This window comes from Bufo gargarizans, chromosome 2, assembly GCF_014858855.1.
Source record: "Bufo gargarizans isolate SCDJY-AF-19 chromosome 2, ASM1485885v1, whole genome shotgun sequence".
Classification (NCBI taxonomy): domain Eukaryota; kingdom Metazoa; phylum Chordata; class Amphibia; order Anura; family Bufonidae; genus Bufo; species Bufo gargarizans.
Window position 1 is genome coordinate 209,874,731 of NC_058081.1, and position 21,823 is coordinate 209,896,553.

General features: G+C 41.6%; 1 protein-coding gene across 1 annotated transcript in view; it reads left to right on the plus strand.

The window, feature by feature from the left end:
* LOC122927770 (kielin cysteine rich BMP regulator) overlaps positions 1-21,823 on the plus strand; it is a 138,601-nt gene that overhangs the window by 17,074 nt on the left and 99,704 nt on the right. The window contains exons 4-7 of the mRNA XM_044279949.1: positions 1,825-1,897; positions 7,378-7,595; positions 12,944-13,127; positions 18,163-18,239. Coding sequence (XP_044135884.1) covers positions 1,825-1,897; positions 7,378-7,595; positions 12,944-13,127; positions 18,163-18,239 — 552 coding nt within the window. The remainder of the gene's footprint in view (positions 1-1,824; positions 1,898-7,377; positions 7,596-12,943; positions 13,128-18,162; positions 18,240-21,823) is intronic.

Genomic DNA, 21,823 nt, shown 5'->3' on the forward strand with positions numbered 1-21,823 from the left:
ACTTTTTGGGACTATCCTCAGGATAGGTCATCAATATCTGATTGGTAGGGGTCCAACTCTTGGCACCCTGACCAATCAGCTGTGTGGCCTTCTCACAACAAACAAAGCACAGTGCCATACATAGTATAGTGGCTTTGCTTGGTAATGAAGCCTCATTTACTTGAATGGGACAGAGCTGCAAATAGACATGTGACAAAGAAACATAACATCACTGGCTTAGGAACAGCTGATTGGCGGGGATCCCGGGATTCTTACCCCCCTCTGATCAGATATTGATAACCTAATCCTGAGGAGTTCTGGAAAACCCCTGTAAAATCCACCACATAAAGACATAATGGAACTTTATACTATGATTAAGGTTGTGTTGTTCGCCAGAAACACATAAATGGATTCCTTGTGCCTTTATGTGGTGGATGTTAATGGATTTTCAATAGAGTTGGATTTTATCTTTAACTTGAACTGGATAAACATTTATGAATCTTATGTGTTTCATGTTGGTTTAAATGGGATCAGTGCATGAGGAGGTAGGTTTGGAATAATTAATGTGTTATGATGGTGTCTAATGCCCACCGCTGCCCCACTCCTCTGAGCAGGGATGGGTGCTTCCATTCTTCTGTGCAGGTTGTCCGGACCTGCTTGCTCCTCCTATGCCCAACCATTGGCATCACATTTAGTCTTCTTGTGCATCGTTAGTCTTCCACATATTGTCATAAGCCACATCTGGATGTTTAAGGCACCCTCCCCTAGCTTTCAGTTTCTCGCATGCTAATTTACAGTGATGGTGTGCTTTTCTTTCAGGCTGCCCATGAACTGAAATCTGGAGTTTATCAAATCTAACTGTCCGCTGTCTGCCCTGACCTCAGATTGTTTAAAGATAAATATAAACTCTGACCTGATTGCTGCCTGTTTTCTTGCCACAAATATTGCTTGGTGCTTCACAGCAGAGTCTATAACCCCCATGGTTCAGCTGCCAAATTCACCATGATTATTCCAAGAGGTAGTGGCCTGGTGGCTCCCTTGCAGCGAAGACTAGATCCCTATATAGGGGTTAAAGAGTGAAAACAAGGGGATCACAATGGGGATAGCTATTTTAGGAAAAACCCAAAGCCAAACCGGTTAATTGGTACAGTGAATCCACATCCACTGTCTATTACACTGTAACTGGACTTTTTTTTACATATTGAAAACCAACATGCCTAATTCTTCTTTCCCCCAACATCTGCTGTCAGGGTAGAGTATGGACACCATCTAATGTTTATGACCACCCTTTTTCCTACATCTAAATGTTGTAGAATGTGCATATTTATGATGGAGTCACAAGAACTAACTGTTACAAGCATATGTAGAAGATATATAGAAGATAAATAACCTGTATCTAGCACTTCCTCTTTAAAACAAGTGGAACACAAATACAGCACTGCACTGTAATTATCGGGTTCCACCCTATGTTTTGCGCTCTGTATCATTCTCTTCTACTTAATGCCGGATCCTAATCCGGATCCGGCAGTAATACACTTCAATGTAAATTAATGCTGGATTTGGCATTCCGGCAAGTGTTCAGTATTTTTGGCCGGAGAGAAAACTGCAGCATGCATCCTGAACAGAATGCTCTCCATTCAGAGTGCATTAGGGTAAAACTGATCAGTTTTTTTCCGATATTGAGCTCCTGTGACGGAACTCGATACCGGAGAACAAAAACGCTAGTGTGAAAGTACCCTTAGGCTCTGTGCCTCAAGCTTCAAGGACCGATAACTTACATTTTATTTTCAAGGATGGGAAATCCAATTATAATATATGCATTGATAACTATGAATCTTTATCCAGGGTTATTGGCAGACAGCTGAGATCTCCCCAACTGGATTCTCTAGAAGACCTTGGCATTGTGAGAACCGGTCAGGTGAGCAATTAAGTTAGTTTTATATAGTTTGTTACATATATGTAGACAGATCCCATATAATTCTTTGCCCACTGCTCGTTAATAATTTGCCCATTAAACAACTATAGTAATAACCAAAGTGTATGAAATATCCTGCCATGTCCTGGGTATGTTACTCTGAGATGGAAGAAAGATTCTTCGCGGTACCTTCACACACATACAAGAGTTTTACAGTGTACTGGCCACCTAGGCCACAATCTGTATTCATTCAAGCGAAGAATGTAGGAGGGAAGCACAGAAGATAAATCACACTGTTTAGCACAGCAGTTTTCATTTTCACACCTGGTTAAAGGGAATCTGTCACCTGGTTTGACCATATTAAGCGATGCCATGTTTAATAAAATACCTTATATCTAATAAGCAAATGAACCCTGAAGGTGCCCAAAAGGGCGTTATTCTTCACCCTCTGAGCCCAGTAACGCCCGCCTGCAGTGCCTAGACCGCCTCTATTTAGAGCCCAAGCACGCCTCCTCGCTATGCAGTATTGTCCCACAGCCTAGTTTAATGGCGCCGCCCCTCTGCTACGTCAGCTAATCAATTCAAGCCACGCAGCTGGAGTACCGCCTACTGCCTGCACCTGTGCGCTCCTTAGGGCAACAGCCTCAAAAGTGTCACTGGGCATGCGCCGAGCCCAGTGACATCTTCTTAACTCCTGTTGCCCTCAGGAGCGGTTGGATCGCACAGGCGCAGGCAGTAGGCGGTACTGCGCCTGCGCAAGATTTCAGCCGGATGAACTGAAGATTCCAGGTGCGTGGCTTGAATGAATTAGCTGATGTAGCAGAGGGGGCGGCGCCGTTAAACTAAACTGTCAGACGATACTGCATAGCGAGGAGGCGTGTTTGGGCTCTAAATAAAGGCGGTCTAGGCACTGCAGGGGGCCGTTACTGGGCTCAGAGGGTGAAGAATAATGCCCCTCTGGGCACCTTCAGGGTTCATTTGCATATTACAACAATCGCTTTTTTTTAGCTAAATGAAAGCATGAATATAAGAAAGAAAACCACTGCAGGAGATAAGGTATTTTATTAAACATGGCATCGCTTAATATGGTCAAACCCGGTGACAGATTCCCTTTAAGGTTTATAAAAAAAACATTAATGTAAATTAATTTTTAGTGTTCATTGGTGTAGGCTGATTTACATACTGTACTTGTTATGCCGTTGACCCTGGTGAATCTGTGCCTGCATGTGAAGGGGAAATTAGATTGAGAACTCCAGTAGAACCAAGAACTAAGATGAGTGTATCCTCTACAGTAAGGGTACTCATGCACTTTTTGTAAAGGTCCACATCCTTGGGTATGCCATCTGGTGAAGGTCCATGTATCTGTGCTTTTTTTTTTTTGCAATAAGCTAAGCCTCTAATCCTACCCAATCCCCTTTGTGTCCCCACACAATAATGGAGCCCCTTAGTGGCCCAGCAAAGTTACCATGTCCACTTAGTGCCACCACAAAATAGTGAAGCCCCTTAGTCCACCTTTGGTGCCCCTCAGACAGTAATGATGCCCCTCAGGCTGTAATAATTTTCCCTATAGTACCACCCACACAGTATAATGACCATTAGTGCCCTCACACAGTATAATGCTGCCTTCGTACCTCCTCACACATTTTGATGCACCCTTACTAATTTGCACCTTCTTTTATTGCAGTCTTAGACATATTTTGCCACATCTTTATACACTTTATATTAGCCAGATAGAGAGTGCAGATAAAGTAAAATTCCACGTAGAAATTATATTAAAGGAATTAAATACTACACAAATTAAATTCTAAATCATTTGAAACATTATTAAAACTTTGTTTAGATGGTTGATTAGGATCACATTTCTGCATAAAAGTAAAGCTTCTAAATCTAAATATAATTTGGAAGACCTACGGTATTATTTTCACATTCATGCCCTCATACACTGAGGCCTTTCTAGTTATGCCTCATTACTCTAATTAAAAAGCTTTAGAGACCCCTTCATCCTTGCCAACCAGAGCATCTCATCTGTCCTGCCCACTTCCCACATCAATCAGAATTCCTACACATACTCCCATCCCCCGTACCTTTCATTGCTCCATTTCTATTCATTTACTTCAGGATATTTCTGTCACGACTACAATGTGGGCACAATACAGGCATCCAATAAAATACACAATATTCACAGCCCTTAGGTCATACTCAACAAGAGGACAGCAGTTACGTGTGCTACACTTTTGGTTACTATGTATCCTGAGGTCCTGTGTACGCTGTCCTAGGACTCCAATTTTCTTTTGCTGCTGCTTATGTATAAATGAGAGGCTCAGAAATAAAATGAATGTACATTCCGAGACTGATTTCCCTGAAAGTGTAGGAACGTCAAACATGATTGTCCTGGTTATTACACCTGTTAGAGGATTACTTGCTGTCAATTTTAGGATACGACTAGTCTTGAGCGAGCACCAAAGTGCCTGTGTGCTCGGGACGAACACATCAGTATGCTTGTGTGTTCTACTAAGCACCATGGAAGTCAGTAAGAGAACCCCAGGCACCCCCTGCTCGAAAGAAAAGAGGATGTCTGGTTCATAAAAAAAAGTTCGAAATTGATAGAAACCCCATCAAAATGGTTTGGAAACAGCATTGAGAGGATAGCTGGATGCGTCTTAGACTCCTATTATGTACAATAGACATACAATAGACAACCACACAAAGGCTACATGCCAAAAGCCAGGTATGTGCAAGCCATCCATCTATCCATGAGACAGATAATAGCCAGCATACCTTACAATAGCAGCTTTGTGCACTATGAGATATTCCAAACCAGCTCTCATCTGACTGAGAACCAGTTAGCCTCAAAGTTACTTCAGATCTGTTGGATGGCTTGGGTAGACCTGCACACCTAGAGCAATATCATTAGGGCGACAAAAAGTTTTCTGATTGTCCTAACATAATATTCAATAACCTTTCTATACAGTTTTGTCATGTAAAAAATAATTTGCATAAACATTAATATATGGGAAAGACATGCAAATGAGCAGAATCTGCCTTGTTTTTCAGGTTCAAGTCATAAGACTATGAAAAACAATAGATGGTGCTATTGAGTTATGAACAGCGCCATCTATTGGTTTCACAATCTTATGACAAGAGTAGAATAATAGTTTTGTCAGAAGACTATGAAACAGTAGATGGTGCTGTTCATAACTCAATAGCGCCATCTATTGGTTTCATAGTCTTCTGACAAGAATATTAGACTACTAGTCTTATGACAAGCTTATTAGTGTAGCCTTTTGCATGGAAAATTTGCAATAACAATTTGCGATTAGAATATTCGCGAGCTACACTAGGATGATATCTGGCACTGGGAAAGCTGGGTAATAACTCAGTGATAAAATCTGACACTGGAAAGCTGGGTAATAACTCAGTACAATACATAATAGGAGTCTAAGACACATCCAGCTATCCTCTTAATGCTGTTTCCAAACCATTTTGATTGGGTTTCCATCAATTTCTAACCTTTTTTTATGAACCAGATACCCTCTTCTCTTCCGAGCAGGGGTTGCCTGGGGTTCTCCCATTGACTTCCATTGTATTAAATTGTACTCGAGCACCCGAAGTATTCGGCCGGGCACTCGGATCTGCCGAGCATAGTGATGCTCGAGCCGAATAGGTATTTGGCCGAGCATGCGCGCTCGACACTAGATACGACCATACGTTCAGATTTCTTGGAAGCCAATACCAGGAGTGAATTAAAAAGAGCGGAGAAGTCGTTTCTGTCCTTCTTTCTCCTTTTATGATCCACTCCTGATATTGGCTTCCAAAACTGTATTTAAAAAAACTAACCACGTAGCCGTACCATTACACTAGATAGCATTTCCTAACATGGTATAGAACGTTCATATGTATATATGAATGAGCTATACCCACTACACAGTCACAGCCTCAATATTTTGACTTCATAGGCAAACAAAGCTTTACAGTTTGTGAACTGTTTCCCTCAGTACTGAGTGTTGTCCCTTTGGAGGATTCAACCCTATTGGTAACTTGGGTGAGGTCACAGGGTGTGCGAGAAGCCTGCTTATTCTTCATAATGACATGGAACCTCCTCCGGGGCTAGAAACCTATTATAGAGAAAGTCAGGAAGACTCCGATTTATATAAACAGGACACAGTTGTATATGGAAACATTCTTTTCTATACACGGTAGCAGAACAGTGCTAAATATTGTGGCATGAAGTATGGAACAGGTAGATACATTGTATGGCATCGTAACTTTATTACCATGCATTAAGGTGGTTTTACACACTGGGATAATGAACTTGTCCCTTTTGAGCTTTGCCATGTGCAAATATTTCTGTGCAAATGTTCTCATTGCAAATCTTCTGCCGGGCTAATAAATTTGTTCAGAAAATCTTGGTGGTCTAAATAAAGTTCATAAATGGTCTTGACAAGAAACCTATGTGAGTTTGCTACACATTACAAATCCACCTGCAAATTAGACTTCACCATGATGTCATTTGGATCAAAAAATTTAAATTCTATATGCAAGTACTGGTATATGACTCCATTATAACTGGATTATATAAAGAAATATACATATACTGTACACATTATGCCACTATGTAAACCCAACCTGTCTTACTCTGGCCATTTCTGATTCCTATAAAACCAGGGATGCATGACAACTGTGGTCACACAAAAGCAACAACTAAAAAATTCATGCGAGTCAACTGCAACTTGCTGTCACATGTGATCTGGATATACGTTTCGAGCAGTTTTTGATTTGAAAAAAAAATTGAAATAAAAAATAAATCACAGACATGGACAAGCAATTTACATTTAAGTCTGTGCTGGCAAAGTTGCAGGTCTGGATTTTTCACGACTGTCATATCACCGATGCATTAGATTGTGTGTCGCAACACAACCACATTCACAATCATTACTTGAAATGTCATGAATAGGGATGAGCGAACTTCTGTTTTTAAGTTTGGATTACAAGGTTCGGGTTATGGCCCGTGGTAGCTGAAGCCATAACGGAATTCTTAAATAACCCGAACCTTGTAAGCCAAACTTGAAAAAAGAAGTTCGCTCAAGTCATAACTAGTCATAAAGCATCATTGAGCTCTTCATGTGGTGCAGCCAAAGTTGCTGTGTAGCCCTAGCTTTAAGCTATATCTCTAAGTAAATATCTCCACTATTGTATATTCTTTGTATTTAATAGTCATTGTATATTAATACCATAGACGTACTAGTTTGTGCCATATTTCACAGCATACCAGATGTGAATATAGATATAACGGATGTATTCCCAATGACTGTATGATTTTCTGAGCGTGTAAATGTAGGTGTCTTCTTCAATGCTGCGTAGACAATGTCATATTGAAGATAAACCCATGGTAGCATAGGTATATGACCTTCATGTGTTCGTCCTCACTGACACCCCTTATATATGGTACCACCGTGTGATCAAGGACCATCCTGTTTCCACAGATTCTCTCCCTCTTCCTTACTCCTTGTCTGAAGAGCGACACATGGATGATGAGGATGTCCAGAGGCAGCCTCGAGCCCCAGATGTATCTGACACACGACATTATCAGCAGCAGCAGAGTGAAGCCCCATTGAATTTTCTCTCTCAGGAAGAAAGGATGCGAAGGCTGGAGGAAGTTGTTCAGGGATTGACTACTATGCTTGACATGGTGAAAGTTCAGGTCAGTTCAATCAAATTGAGATGGGTTGTTTTTCCGTAGACTCAATTACTTTATTGGTTTTTGAACATATCTTTCCATGGTTTTTAGTTTACACAGCCTAGAACTGGTTGGCAGAAAAAGTTGCATCTGGGTTCAATGATGTCTTAGGTTAGCTTAAGTCAATTTAGATTGTAAGCTCATCTGGAGGTATAGTACAATGAATACAACATGGAAAAGTTCTTCTGTTTGCGTGAAAGTATTAACATAAAACGAATACTTTAGTTCACACTGGAACTAATTAGCTATTTGTAGTGGGCAAAAGTTCACCACAAATCAGGGCCTTCTGGCCATGTACATGCCAAATGGTATTCATCCCTCTGTGATTTCTGTCCAGGTAATTCAATGAGAAATTCCAGGAGAGAATAAATCAGTGTATTCCTTTATTTGGAAAAATTCAAGAGTAACTAAACCTTTACATCAACTTTTAATATGGTGGCCCTATTAAAACTCTTTATTCTGTAATATACTTTATTATTTTTTTATTTTTACTACACTTTTTCCTACCTAAAGCGCACCATTTCCTGGTGCGCTTAAAACTCAGTTCAGTACTGAGTACATTTTATGAATGGGGCCACAGCAGCGCTGTGAGTACGGGCAGGAGCCCATATTGCTGACATGCAGGACTCTTAGCTTAGCGGAGCAGGCAGAAGCAGGAGCCCGCTCCGCTCAGCTAATCCTGGCATACTACAGTACATAGGTACAGGGTACCCATGTGCGATGTCAGGAGTTAGTAATCTTCCGGAGGGCACGGGCAGGAGCTGCAATATGCTCTCCTGCCTGTACTCACTGCTGTGCGGCCCCATTTATAAAGTGTCTACGGCCTGTACTCCGTACACCGCTGAGAAGTCATTAATACATTTATTAAATAAAGTATATTGGAGAGAGTTTTATTAGCGGCAACATATTAAAAGTTTATGTTCTAATATTCCATACTAGAGTGGGTAGAAATATACCACTTCACGTCACAACCACTGATACAACTAATGAAGGACAGAACAGCAATAATTTGCATATTGTGCCTCTAACCTAGGCCAGCCAAACCCCATACCAGCAACAGCCCCTGTTTAAAGGTCCATTAAAGGTGCAGCGTGGCCATTAACAATGAAGACCGACTATACAGTGCGGACTTCATTATTAAATGAAAGGAAGCTGCTGACTAACTGGCTAAGCTGTTCTTCACTGCACCATGGCCACAACCCGCCCGCAGCAGGGCCGTTCCCTGTGGCTGTACCCTAAGGCAGATTGGCCTGGGTATACCTGGACTCTTTAATTATGAGCCAAAACCAGGTGTGGGCAAAAAACACAGATGCAGATTTTTCCATTATACCTTATCTGCATTATTTCCTGGCTTTGGCTCACAATCACTGATGCAAATGACTGAGCAAACACCGAGGGGGTCATTTATTAGGACTGGTGTTTTAGATGCTGATCTCAATAACCGATTTAAATGACAAAAATACGTGGTCTCAAAAGGCAGGAAATGCTCCACCCCATATGCAGTTGTGCATTTATGCTCGGGGAGCAGATACTGCACTTGTGGTCTGTTGCTATGGCCGATCCCCAGCAAAAAATGTATACAGTGGAGGATGCCCGCAGCAGACCACAAGTGCCACTGAGACATCCTACACCAGATGGTAAAATGTGTGGATGGGGAATGATATATAGAATAAATAGTTATAAGATTGCACTACTGTGGTGGATGCAAACAGTAACATCTGACTAACCCTTACACTGATGGTAAAAAGTTGGACCTTACACTGTTGTAATTTGCCCACTGGCTCCTGGTACTACCCATACGGTACAGGTAGGTTTAGCGTGGTGCGTGGGCTCAGGTATGTCCTTAAAGGGGTTGGCCACTCTTTAAATACTCTCCACTACAGTGTGGAAGGCAGGGAAAAAATGAAGTTCCTAATATACTTCATTAAACACACCTGCCTGCTTCTCTTTCAGTTATAAGCCACGCCCCCTTAGTCCTGCTCTACCTTGCAGCTGAGTTCGTCCATGGCTGCACGCGACATAGAGGAAGCTCGTCCATGCGCATGTGCAGTCTGCTCCTGTCAGTGGTCGGCTCCCTGCTGCCCGCTCCAACTGTGACAGGAATCAGCTGCTTGTTCCCTCTCTACAAACAGCTGATTCCTGTCAGAAGCTGGCTGTGATAAAAACCTTCTGAGTCCCCATTGCAGAAGCTACTCAGTCAATCCCCATCCCCCCCTGCACTATCACCACACAGCCGACCCGCTAAGCCACGCCCTCCGTTCCGTTAGGCCATGCCCCCTGCAACCAACAGGGAAAGCAGGACATCTAGCCAGGAACTATGATTTTGTGTGTGTGTATATATACATATATATACATATATACACCTTTACCTTCAGAGTGCTGCCTGCTTTTTGGATTATGTATATATATATATATATATATATATATATATATACAAACATCGCGTCCACGTGGGTGTATAATCTTTTTTCTATTTTCATCTAATGAGAGTGCTGTTGTTTTGCTTTATATATGTATATATATATATATATGAATAAATATACATACACATATGCAATACATATACTTACACACGTGTGTGTATACATTGCAATGCATGGGCGCCGACAGTGTGTCCACTGTCTGCAGACATGAACCTATTCATTTAAATGGGGTCTGCAATCTGCATCCGACAGTACTTTTTCGCAGTGCGGAGGCATGGACAGAAAACCAATGGATGCACTCCATAGGTTTCCTATCTGTGCTTCCATTCCAGACCACACCGTATCATTTAGATTTCAGACCTATCACTTGATACGGTGCGCACACGGCTGGTGCCTGTATATTGCAGACCCCCTGTTCGCTCGCAACACAATACTGGCACAGGCAGGCTATGGTCATGTGCATGAGGCCTAAAGCCATACCTCCGTCCAGTATCCGGCAGGACAGTTCCGGATTTCATTGGCGGTCCTGGTACGGGGGAGGTATGTCGAAAATGGATCAGTTTTGCCCTAATGCATTCTGAATGGAAAAGGATCCACTCTGAATGCATCAGTTTGCCTCCCTTCCGTCTCCATTCCGCACCAAAACGCTGTCCGCCTGATGAAACTGGCACAATAGAAAACAAATCCGTCCTCCATTCACTTTCAATGGTGTTCAAGATGGATCCGTTATGGTTATAGAAGACCTAATACAAATGGATCCGTTTATGACGGATGCATGCGGTTATATTATGGTAACAGGACCGTTTTTGCAGATCCATTACGGATCCGCAAAAAACACAAGTGTGAAAGTAGCCTTGGGCACGTAGTGTCCCTCTTCCTTCTATTCTAAAGTTGGGAGGTATGCTAAAGCACTGATGAAATGGCACCTGAGGTGCTGTTGTCACTATGGCATCACAAGTAGGCAGAGATGTCATGTGACTGCTCCTCTGGAGACCCTATGCTGTGATGCATGCTGGGATTTTTACTTTCACTTTGCAGCTGCTCCGCCCACACAGCCTCTCATCAATGGGAGCATGCTATGCCGAATGCAGTAGAAAAATTATATATACGCAGTATATCTGTCATGATACAAATTCCTCTTGGCTTTAGTTATTGTCTGGGGCACTTTATTGTTTTTTATACTTATGGTGGCCAACCCCTTTAATATAAGGATATACTGGCTAAAGTCTCCTTTTGAACATCAGTGCGAGGGTTAGTCAGATGTCACCGTTTGCATCCACCACAGTAGTGCACCTATTCTTGTAATTATTTATGCTGGTCTCAATAACCCCTATACCTGGCGGTGAAGTTATGAAGAGACGCCAGCCTCGACATAATTTCTGCTTATCCTGTGCCAGTATAATGTAAGCCAGCTTCCTTTGCTGGCTTACATTTAGACCATTTTCTATTTCTAATACAGGCATAGAAAATGATTAGTGAGGAGGGCCTACCGGCCCTTTCCCTTCCCTGCCCACGCCATGCCCACTTTTTAGACTTGGCATGAGTGGGAAATAGTCACAGATTGCAGCTGCAAATAACCTTTTTTCCACAATCTGCTCCAGAAATACGCCTAATATAGGCGTATTTCTGGATGGTAAATGACCCCCTGAATGTGTGAAAACAGTGAAACAGTGGAAATTCTGCCCCAAAAAGGGTGCCTCTTTAGCTCAAGATTCCTAACTCATCCATACAAAACAACAGTACGTTTCCTCTGCGCTAATTCTAGTTCTTTGTAAAAAGGAGACCACAGAGCACACAGATCCTATATAGCTCCAATAATAACACCCCAGTAAGTACTTAATTGGTGACAGCTTTTTAAGGAATATTTAATATGAATAATATTTTAATAGGATCTTTTATTTTATTTTAATTGGAGACTGTTTTCTTAGCATTTGACTCACGATGTTTGCTGGCAGTCCATAGAGATCTGGCGTTTGAGGGTCCACACTTGTATAAATGTGACTGATTTACACTCTTTTGGAGTTTTTGGAATCAACACTGACATATTTTCAGATTGAATGTAATTTACAGCTTGTCCTTTGGGAAGTTCTAGTGAACTAAATTGTGAAGATATCTTCTCTTGAACTCAGGACAAAGGCTGTTTTTTTTCCCTGAATCACATCATGTTAGAGACTCTAAAAGCCCTGAACTGATAAGGTGTTCCCTGGGGATTTTTTTACAGATATATTCCCAGGCTTAACACAACTGGTGCCAGACACATGAAATCCATTACCGCTCAAGTGTGATATGAGCCATTAAATCTGATTTCCATATCTATCATTAAGATCTGTGCATGTGGGTGGGGTCGGCGATTTCACAGACTCCAGCAGTTAAAAAGTCAGCAAAGTAAAGCACTTGCCCATCTAGGTGGTAACTAAACATCAGTTACCTTACCTATTTCTCCACATAAACACACAATCAGGCTTTTCACAGCAAGCAAGTCTTGCAGTTTCTAGGCACTGAGATTGAATTAGCTTTTCAGTAGTGTACTTATATCCTCAGTAATGAGCCCAGCGATTATATATGAGTTTGCCTTACGGGAAAGTGGTGTACTGGAGTGGTGAGGGAATGGCAAATCCAACTACCAACACCTATCTGCCATTCCATACAAATCCAGACGATATTACAATTTGTAGCTTTCTGGACTCTTTTTACCTCACCAATCTGAGCTTTCCGGATGAGATATACACCCCCTCCAGTACTTTACCAGACACAGTGTTACACTACATATAGAAGAAAATATCTATACTTAAGATTATTTTACATTGTTCAACTCTACTTGGGATGAGATTCCTTGCTGCCTTATAGGTGGGTGTAAAACTGAGACTGACATAAGTATTATACCCACAGAATGCTGATCTCCAGGCCAGAGTAAAAGCTCTGGAGAGTTGTGAGTGTCGCCGATCCACATGTTTATGGGAAGGAAAAGAGTATCAGGACAGTGAAACCTGGAAGAAAGACTCATGTAACATCTGCGTGTGCATTGGAGGTTCCGTAAAATGCTCACTACGTAAAGACTGGCCTCAGTGCCTGGGTGAGTAAATGTCTGAGTGGATAATCCTCTCAATGTGCTATTTTTAAAGAGAATTACCCACCAGAAAATGTATAAGGGCATGTTCCCCACATAGTGTGTCAGCAAATCTGCACTGGATCTAGCCCGAAATGGCCGATATTGCTGCAGCTTACATGGGGAGAAATGCTGCAGATTTTTCCAGAATTCAATTCTGCATTGCAAAGGGTGACATCCACGGCAGATATCTGACTTGCTACAGAATTAAAATCTGCACTTCATTTCATGTGGAATTTCATTGTGGACAATCATTGTGTGGGTTTGTGAAACTCTTAACCACTTCACTGTTACTATGTAATGCTTCACCCAACTCCGCAGTGTTTATGCCGTGTGGTAACATACACTAAAACTGTAATTTATTTTAAAAAAAGCTGAACATTTCTGTATGCTTGCATGGTATGTTCCTTCAAGCTCTCTGACCTAAGTATTTGTATGGTAAAGTACTGTAGAGATTATGAGGGCAGACATTTTTCGGGACTTCCTATCAATACCATTGAAGAGCATAAAGCCAAGTTCACAAGTTCAGGATTCTCTGGCACACACTTTTAACAGGGTTATATGGAACTTTAAAACTCATTAGGCAATCAAGGACATCTCTTTGAAATCTTACTGTCAGATATTTCTAGATATTGTGCATTTCTTGTCACCATTTTATATAGAACATGTATTTATATCATTGTGTGTCACGTTTCTGACCTTTATTTGTCTACTGAGAAACAACGAAAATGGAATATGCCAGGAGCAGGACCAATACCAGTTCCTTGACTGAATGAACCCATAGTATCCAGTGTCTCATGGTCTCTGTGGTTACTCTCCATTTAATAACTGCCCTGGAATTCATTTTCCCAGTCATCCTATAAGATATGTATGAGTCTAGGGCAAAGATCATTTTAGTGACCCTCTAGCCTTTGTAAAACACGATGGGAAAAGGAGAAGAATTTAAAAGCTGAGTCATTCTCCTTGGTGTGCGTGGTGCTATGTCAGATTCTCCTACGTGTTCAGAATCGGGGGTCTTCTCAAAGGAATGCTTATCAAACAAAGACATCTTCAGTAGCTGTTGGGGTCTGTGTGTCTGATGGAAGCTCTTTGGTTGGCATACATCTTTCACTGTTTTAGGGGGAACTGTGGTTGCTTTTGTGGTTGATACTGTTATAGGGGCCCCATTGGCACTTGAATAAATCTATGCCTTAGGGTGAGTACCCACTTAGTGGCTGAAAACTGTGCTAGCAAGTACTTTTACTGCAGCTTGCTACACACTTTGCAATGTGGTAATAACGGCAAGGTTTTGGAAGTAAACTGCATATCCATTAACTTTCAGATTCATTGTTGATGCATGTCTATATGGTTTTTGTTGTGCCATGGCCGTGACATGGGAATTTTTCCCTTAGGATCAATTTACTTATGCTGTATATTGTAAAATAAGATTGCAAAATAAAACGTGGAATAAAGGCAAGTGTTCAAATTGAACATTGTATGCAAGTTACCATTGCTAAGACCTATTCATTTTAATTTTTGTTAGCATAGAAGGGCACCAAGAGATAACTTGTAAGGCAATAAAGCAGGCCTCTCAGTCACGCTGGGTCAGATTTACTAAGATAAATGTGCCAAAATGTTGTCTCAATATGTGCCAAACAGGTGTAAATGCCTTGCCCCAAATTTATAGTGTTTAAGACACTTTTTGCACCTCAGTTGACACTTGAATGGGTGTGGCTTAGAGGAAAAGGGAGAGGAATGGGTTAAAATGGACACACTCTTTTTTTAGGACTGTCTAATGTGCAGACTTAGATTTTTGACCCAGTAATCCATGCCCATTTTTCCAACTTCTAGTAAGCATGGCATAAAATGTGATTTTTGTTTTTATTGTTTTATTCCTAAACGTGTTTTATTCCTAAAAACTGCTGCAAAGCTATTTTATTAAATTCCCCCTGATGTTTTCGACTCCATCTCTGTTTTTTATTAAGGTGATCATAGACAGTGATACGAATTGGCAATTGGATTTTTCTCTGACCATATAAATGGGGCTAAGTTGCTGTACCTGCACAGCTCCCAGTTACAGTTGACCAATGCAGCAGAAAAAGGGCCAGAAGGGGCTGCTGTGCTTTATTAGTAATGTGGCTTCCCATGATGAAGTAATGGAATATAGTACTGGTATACTTTCACTTAGTGGCTACAAAAATAACTATTGATTTTTAACAGGTGGGGTTGCTTACCTCATGAACCTCTTCCCCATGATTATTATTTTTCAATGTGGACTCTTCTGACCCATTTTCACCATGTGAACAAATCCTTCTGGTTTATTTCCATCTGTGTGTAGCACTTTGATATGCCACACCTGTGAGATGAGATGGATTATCTCGGCAAAGGAGAAGTGCTCACTAAGGCTACTTTCACACTTGCGTTTGGGGCTCCGCTTGTGAGTTCAGTTTGAAGGCTCTAACAAGCGGCCCCGAACGGATTCGTCCAGCCCTAATGCATTCTGAGTGGATGCGGATCCGCTCAGAATGCATCAGTCTGGCACTGTTTGTCCTCCGCTCCGCTCAGCAGGCAGACACCCGAACGCTGCTTGCAGCGTTCGGATGTTCGCCTGGCCGTGCGGAGGCAAACGGATCCGTCCAGACTTACAATGTAAGTCAATGGGGATGGATCCGTTTGAAGTTGACACAGTACTCCTCCTGAGGACGCAGCACGGCGAAACGTACGTCGGGGAGATCCAGCGCCCATTGGTCTGACCCTTTTTTGGTAGGTTGAATACTTCATCTAATGGTTAGTAGTTTTAGACACTAGCTCTATCACTCAGCATTATATGTCTTTTCGGTTCAGGATTGGTAATAGCCTCTATATATTGTTACATAGGTGATTGCTCCTAGTATAATATTCCTAGTGCACCCAAGCCATATAGTTTAATAGAGTCCACCTTCCTGCTGTTTAATTACCTTGATGGTCCCTTCCATGAGAACAGTCTCGTATCACTAATAGGCGCAATAGCTATTAGATACCTTGATTATAATGGCTCAGTACTACCGTTATAATTCATTTATTGTTATAAAAATGTAATCATGTTCATATTACGATTGCTTAATAAAGATTATACATAATTTTTAAAATCAAATGGGATTTGTTGTACTCATTCAGTTAAGGTGTTCACAATATGGCTCAATTTTCAAACGGATCCGTCCCCCATTGACTTTCAATGTAAAGTCAAAACGGATCCGTTTGCACTATCATGAACAAAAAAAAATATATATATAATTTTTTTTTTCATGGTAATGCAAACGGATCCGTTCTGAATGGATCTAAGCGTTTGCATTATAGGTGAGGATCAGTCTGTGCAGATACCAGACGGATCCGCTCCGAACGCAAGTGTGAAAGTAGCCTAACACAGATTTAGACAGATTTGTGAACAATATTTGAGTAGTGGGTCTTTTGTGTATGTAGAAAATGTTTAGGATCTTTAAGTTCAGCTCATGCAAAATGGGAGCAAAACCGAAAGTGTTGCGTTTATATTTTTGGTCAGTGTATTACCGTCAGCCAATGTAGGGCAGGGACACCCTGTATTATAAATCAATATAACACCTTTAGGTCTCATTACAGGAGCAGAGTTGAGGCCAGACAATCACACTGCCACACAGAAGTGGCATGGGAAGTGAAGGGGAGCAGTGCTGCAGTTAGAAGCTCAATTCACTGCACAACGGACGGAGCGGTTAAGTTCCAGAGCTACTCTAACAGCTGATCCATGGGATAGTGAGGCGATGGACCCCCGCTAATAAGTTATTTATCATCTATTGTTAGAATAGTCCATCAATATTAAAATCCTGAAATACCCTTTTAGGGTACTTTTGCTACAAATATTAGTGTTTCCTGTCGACAACTTGCTAATCTGAAACTACCCTAAGGCTACTTTCACACTTGCGTTGTTAATTCCGGTATTGAGATCCAGCAGAGGTTCTCAATACCGGAATTAAACGGATCAGTTTTGATTTTGCACATCAAGATGCCTCCATTCCGTTAGGATGCAGTTGTGTGAAATCAAAAAGGGAAAAAAAATGATCCATCACTAAATACATTGAAAGTCAGTGGGTGACAGATCCGTTTTTTTAAAGCTCCTAAATAAATGGATCCATCACCATTGACGTTTTTTTCAGTTTTTATGACCGGACACAAAGCCACAGCTTGCAGTGGTTTTGTGTCCAGTCACAAAACAGAATGCTGCCGGAACAGATGACATCCTGATATATCCTGAACGGATCTCTTTCCATTCAGAATGCATGAGGATCAAACGGAAACGTATTTTTTTTCCGGTATTGAGATCCTCTGCCGGATCTCAATACCAGAAAACAACAACGCAAGTGTGAAAGTAGCCTTACACTAATATTTGTAGCAAAAGTACCTTAAAGGGGTATATCAGGATTTTGATATTGATGGACTATCCTAAGGATAGGTGATAAATATGTTATTAGTGGGGACTCAACGCCCCACTAGCCCATCGATCAGCTGTTACAGAGGAGCTCCGGGACTAAACAGCTCTGTCCATTGTGCAGGGGATCGAGCTTCTAACTGCAGCACTGCTTCCCCTCCCCTTCACGTCAGTGAGTGCAGCTCTGCAGTAACAGAGCTACGTAGTTCCTGTGCCAACTGCCGGTGTTGGAGCTACAAGGCAACAGCAGAATGACACTCTCGGACCCCCATTGTTCTGATTTAGATGTCCTATCTTGAGGATAGTCCATAAATATTAAAATAATGAACTACCCCTTTGATGATCTGTGTGTTTACACTGTACAAAATGTATCTGTGATGTAAATTATTTGGATATTTTACAGTAAGTGTTGTGTTAAAGAATTACCTCAGAATAAGCACACCCAGTGTCGAATGCTGGATGTCATTCAAGGCCTTGCTTTCAGCCTGACAAATGGCTCTAGTTACTTCGTCCATACAATAATGATACCAGTGTCTGGATTTTTCACATAACATATAAGGTTTCCTGTTCCATTTCCTGTCACAGCATGCTCTTATGAGGGGAGGACTTACAATAACAAGGAGACCTTTTCTGTTGGGTCCTGCACATCATGTGTCTGCCAGGTAAGTAATAGTGTCTTACTCATTTCCATATTTTGTCATGGTTTTGCCGACAATTAAATTAGATATACATGAAATTATATACTACTGGCTATGCACCCCAAAATGTGACCAATGAGCAATGAAAACTAGAAGTCATCCTGGAAAAATCACACGCAGCTACGTAGAGAGAGAAAAAAAAAAGTTATTGGTCTTAGGATGGGGCAATGCAAAAACTTAAAAAAAAAAAGTTTTATTGTGCAAAAGTCGTATGACTAAAAAAACTAGAAACTATATACAGGTACAGTATATTTGGTATCACTGTAGTCATACTGACCCAGAGAATAAAGTTATGTTATTTATGCTGAAAAATAACGTAAGAGCTCAGTGGCAGTGTTACTGTTTTCTCATCCCTCCCAGAAGGAGTTAATAAAAGTTGATCAGTAAGTTATTTGTAACCGCAAAACGGTGCCGTTAAAAACTACAACTTGTCCTGCAAAAAATAATGCCCTATACAACTAAATTGACAAAAAAAAAAAAAAAGAATGTAACTATGAAAAAGTGAATAAAAAACATTTGGTTAATAAGACCCAAAACAGGTCGGTCACTAAGGGGTTAAAAAACCAATTGGCTCTTCATAGTTCATGAGCACAGCCAGTTCCATGGAGTGCGGTATTTATGCTTGTTTGTTCAATCCTATTTTGACAAGTCCTACATGTTAGTTTCTATGTTTGTTTCTAACTGCTAGCAACGCTTCTATTTTATTGTGTGATGCACGGTAACCCATCATTCTGCAGAGCACTTTTCACCAGTACATCTGTTTCTTATAATGCTCTTGTATTACGTGAGGTTACATAAGGACTGATATGCATCACTGCTTTATCCTTGTTTGCAGACATTTATCCCAAGACGTGTTATAGATCTTTATTATAAGGGTTATAAGTGCAGGGAGCCCCAGGGGACGTTGGGAGTGGTAGTGGCCCAGATGAGATTTTGTGTCACGATGTACTCTCTCAGGGCGTTGCTCCCTGGGGAACAGTGCATGGGAAAGGTGAATTAAAAACTCAGGCCAAAAGTAAAAGGATAAAAGTCTCTCTCTAGAACTTGTGGTACATCTGGCAGTAGGAGGTACAAAGTGAGGATCATGGTGGTTAACCCTGTCCTTGCCAACTATACTTCTTCATGCTGGTGTACTTACATAACATAACATAGTAACATAGTTTATAAGACCGAAAAAAATACATCTGTCCATCCAGTTCGGCCTGTTATCCTGCAAGTTGATCCAGAGGAAGGTAAAAAAAAAAAAAGTGAGGTAGAAGCCAATTTTCCCCACTTAAGGGGGAAAAAAATTCCTTACCGAGTCCAATCAGGCAATCAGAATAACTCCCTGGATCAACGACCCCTCTCTAGAAGCTATAGCCTGTAATATTATAACGCTCCAGAAATACATCCAGGCCCCTCTTGAATTCCTTTATTGTACTCACCATCACCACCTCCTCAGGCAGAGAGTTCCATAGTCTCACTGCTCTTACCGTAAAGAATCCTCTTCTATGTTTGTGTACAAACCTTCTTTCCTCCAGACGCAGAGGATGTCCCCTTGTCACAGTCACAGTCCTGGGGATAAATAAATGATGGGAGAGATCTCTGTACTGACCCCTGATATATTTATACATAGTTATTAGATCTCCCCTCAGTCGTCTTTTTCCTAAAGTGAAAAACCCTAATGTTGATAATCTTTCAGGGTACTGTAGTTGCCCCATTCCAGTTATTACTTTAGTTGCCCTTCTCTGGACCCTCTCCAGCTCTGATATGTCTGCCTTGTTCATAGGAGCCCAGAACTGTACACAGTCCTCCATGTGTGGTCTGACTAATGATTTGTAAAGTGGTAGGACTATGTTCTCATCACCGGCATCTATGCCCCTTTTGATGCAACTCATTATCTTATTGGCCTTGGCAGCAGCTGTCTGACACTGGTTTCTGCAGCTTAATTTGCTGTTCACCAAAATTACTAGGTCCTTTTCCATGTCAGTGTTACCCAGTGTTTTAACATTTAGTATGTATGGGTGACTTGCATTATTCCTTCCCATGTGCATAACCTTACATTTGTCAGTGTTAAACCTCATCTGCCACTTATCTGCCCAAGCCTCCAATCTATCCAGATCCCTCTGTAGCAGTATACTGTCCTCTTCCGTGTCAATTAGTTTACACAGTTTAGTGTCATCTGCAAAAATGTATATTTTACTGTGCAAGCTTACTACAAGATCATTAACAAATATATTGAAGAGAATAGGGCCCAATACTGACCCCTGAGGTACTCCACTAGTGACAGTGACCCAGTCTGAGTGTGTACCGTTAATAACCACCCTCTGTTTTCTATCATTGAGCCAGTTACTTACCCATATACAAACATCTTCTCCCAGTCCGAGCATTCTCATTTTATATACTAACCTTTTATGCGGTACAGTGTCAAATGTTTTGGAGAAGTCCAGATACACGACATCCATTGATTTGCCGCTGTCAAGTCTAGAACTTACCTCCTCACATAAATTAGTTTGACATGACCAATCCCTCATGAAGCCATGCTGGTATGATGTTATTTGCTTATTTTCATTGAGGTGCTCCAAGATAGCATCTCTTAGAAAACCTTCAGTTTACCCACGACAGGTATTAAACTTACCAGCCTATAGTTTCTGGGCTCTGTTTTTGGACCCTTTTTGAATATTGGCACCACATTTTCTATGTGCCAATCCTGTGGAACACTCCCTGTCAGTATAGAGTCCTTAAATATCAGAAATAATGGTCTGGCTATGACATTACTTAATTCTCTTAGGATACGGGGGTGTATGTCATCCGGTCCCGGCGATGTGCCTAATTTAATCTTTTTAAGACGCCGCTGTACTTCTTCCTGGGTCAGATAGGGAACTTTTAATGGGGAATTTGCTTTTACATTCTGCATATCATCCGACAGTTTATTTTCCTTGGCGAAGCATAACGACACAACATGACATTTGCTGATAGCCCCAGGCAGGGGCGTTGCTAGGGTCTCAAAACATCCGGGGCACAAGCCCCAATAAATATTCCCCCCCCCCGCACTTTGCTGTACTCGGTCTGGACAACTTCTCTTAGCCGCCTCGTCTCTGCAGAGTGTGACACACAGACATCTTAGCTTCCTAACATTCTATCATTATCCCCCAACTGGAGTCCCCACAGTGTTATCCTGCTGCTTGCTGTGCCCCCCCCCCCCCCCCAGGGGTGTAGCTATAGGGGGTGTAGCAGTCGCTACAGGGCCCAGGAGCCTGAAGAGGCCCAAAGACACTTGTGCCGCATAAGAAGACACACAAAGCACTGAGGGAAGGGGGGCCCAAGCTGAACTCTTGCACCGGAACCCATGAGCCTTTAGTTACGCCCCTGCCCCCCCAATACCCCCAAATACTATCCTGAAGAAACATAACTGCTCCTCATAGTCCCACCAATAGTAATTCCCTTCTAGAATGCCTTCATTAGTAACACTGCCCCAACCGTGATAATGCTCCTCAACAATGCCCCCATTATTAGAAGAGTCCTCCCATATTAATAATACCCTCACAGAGTCCCCAGTAGAAATAAGG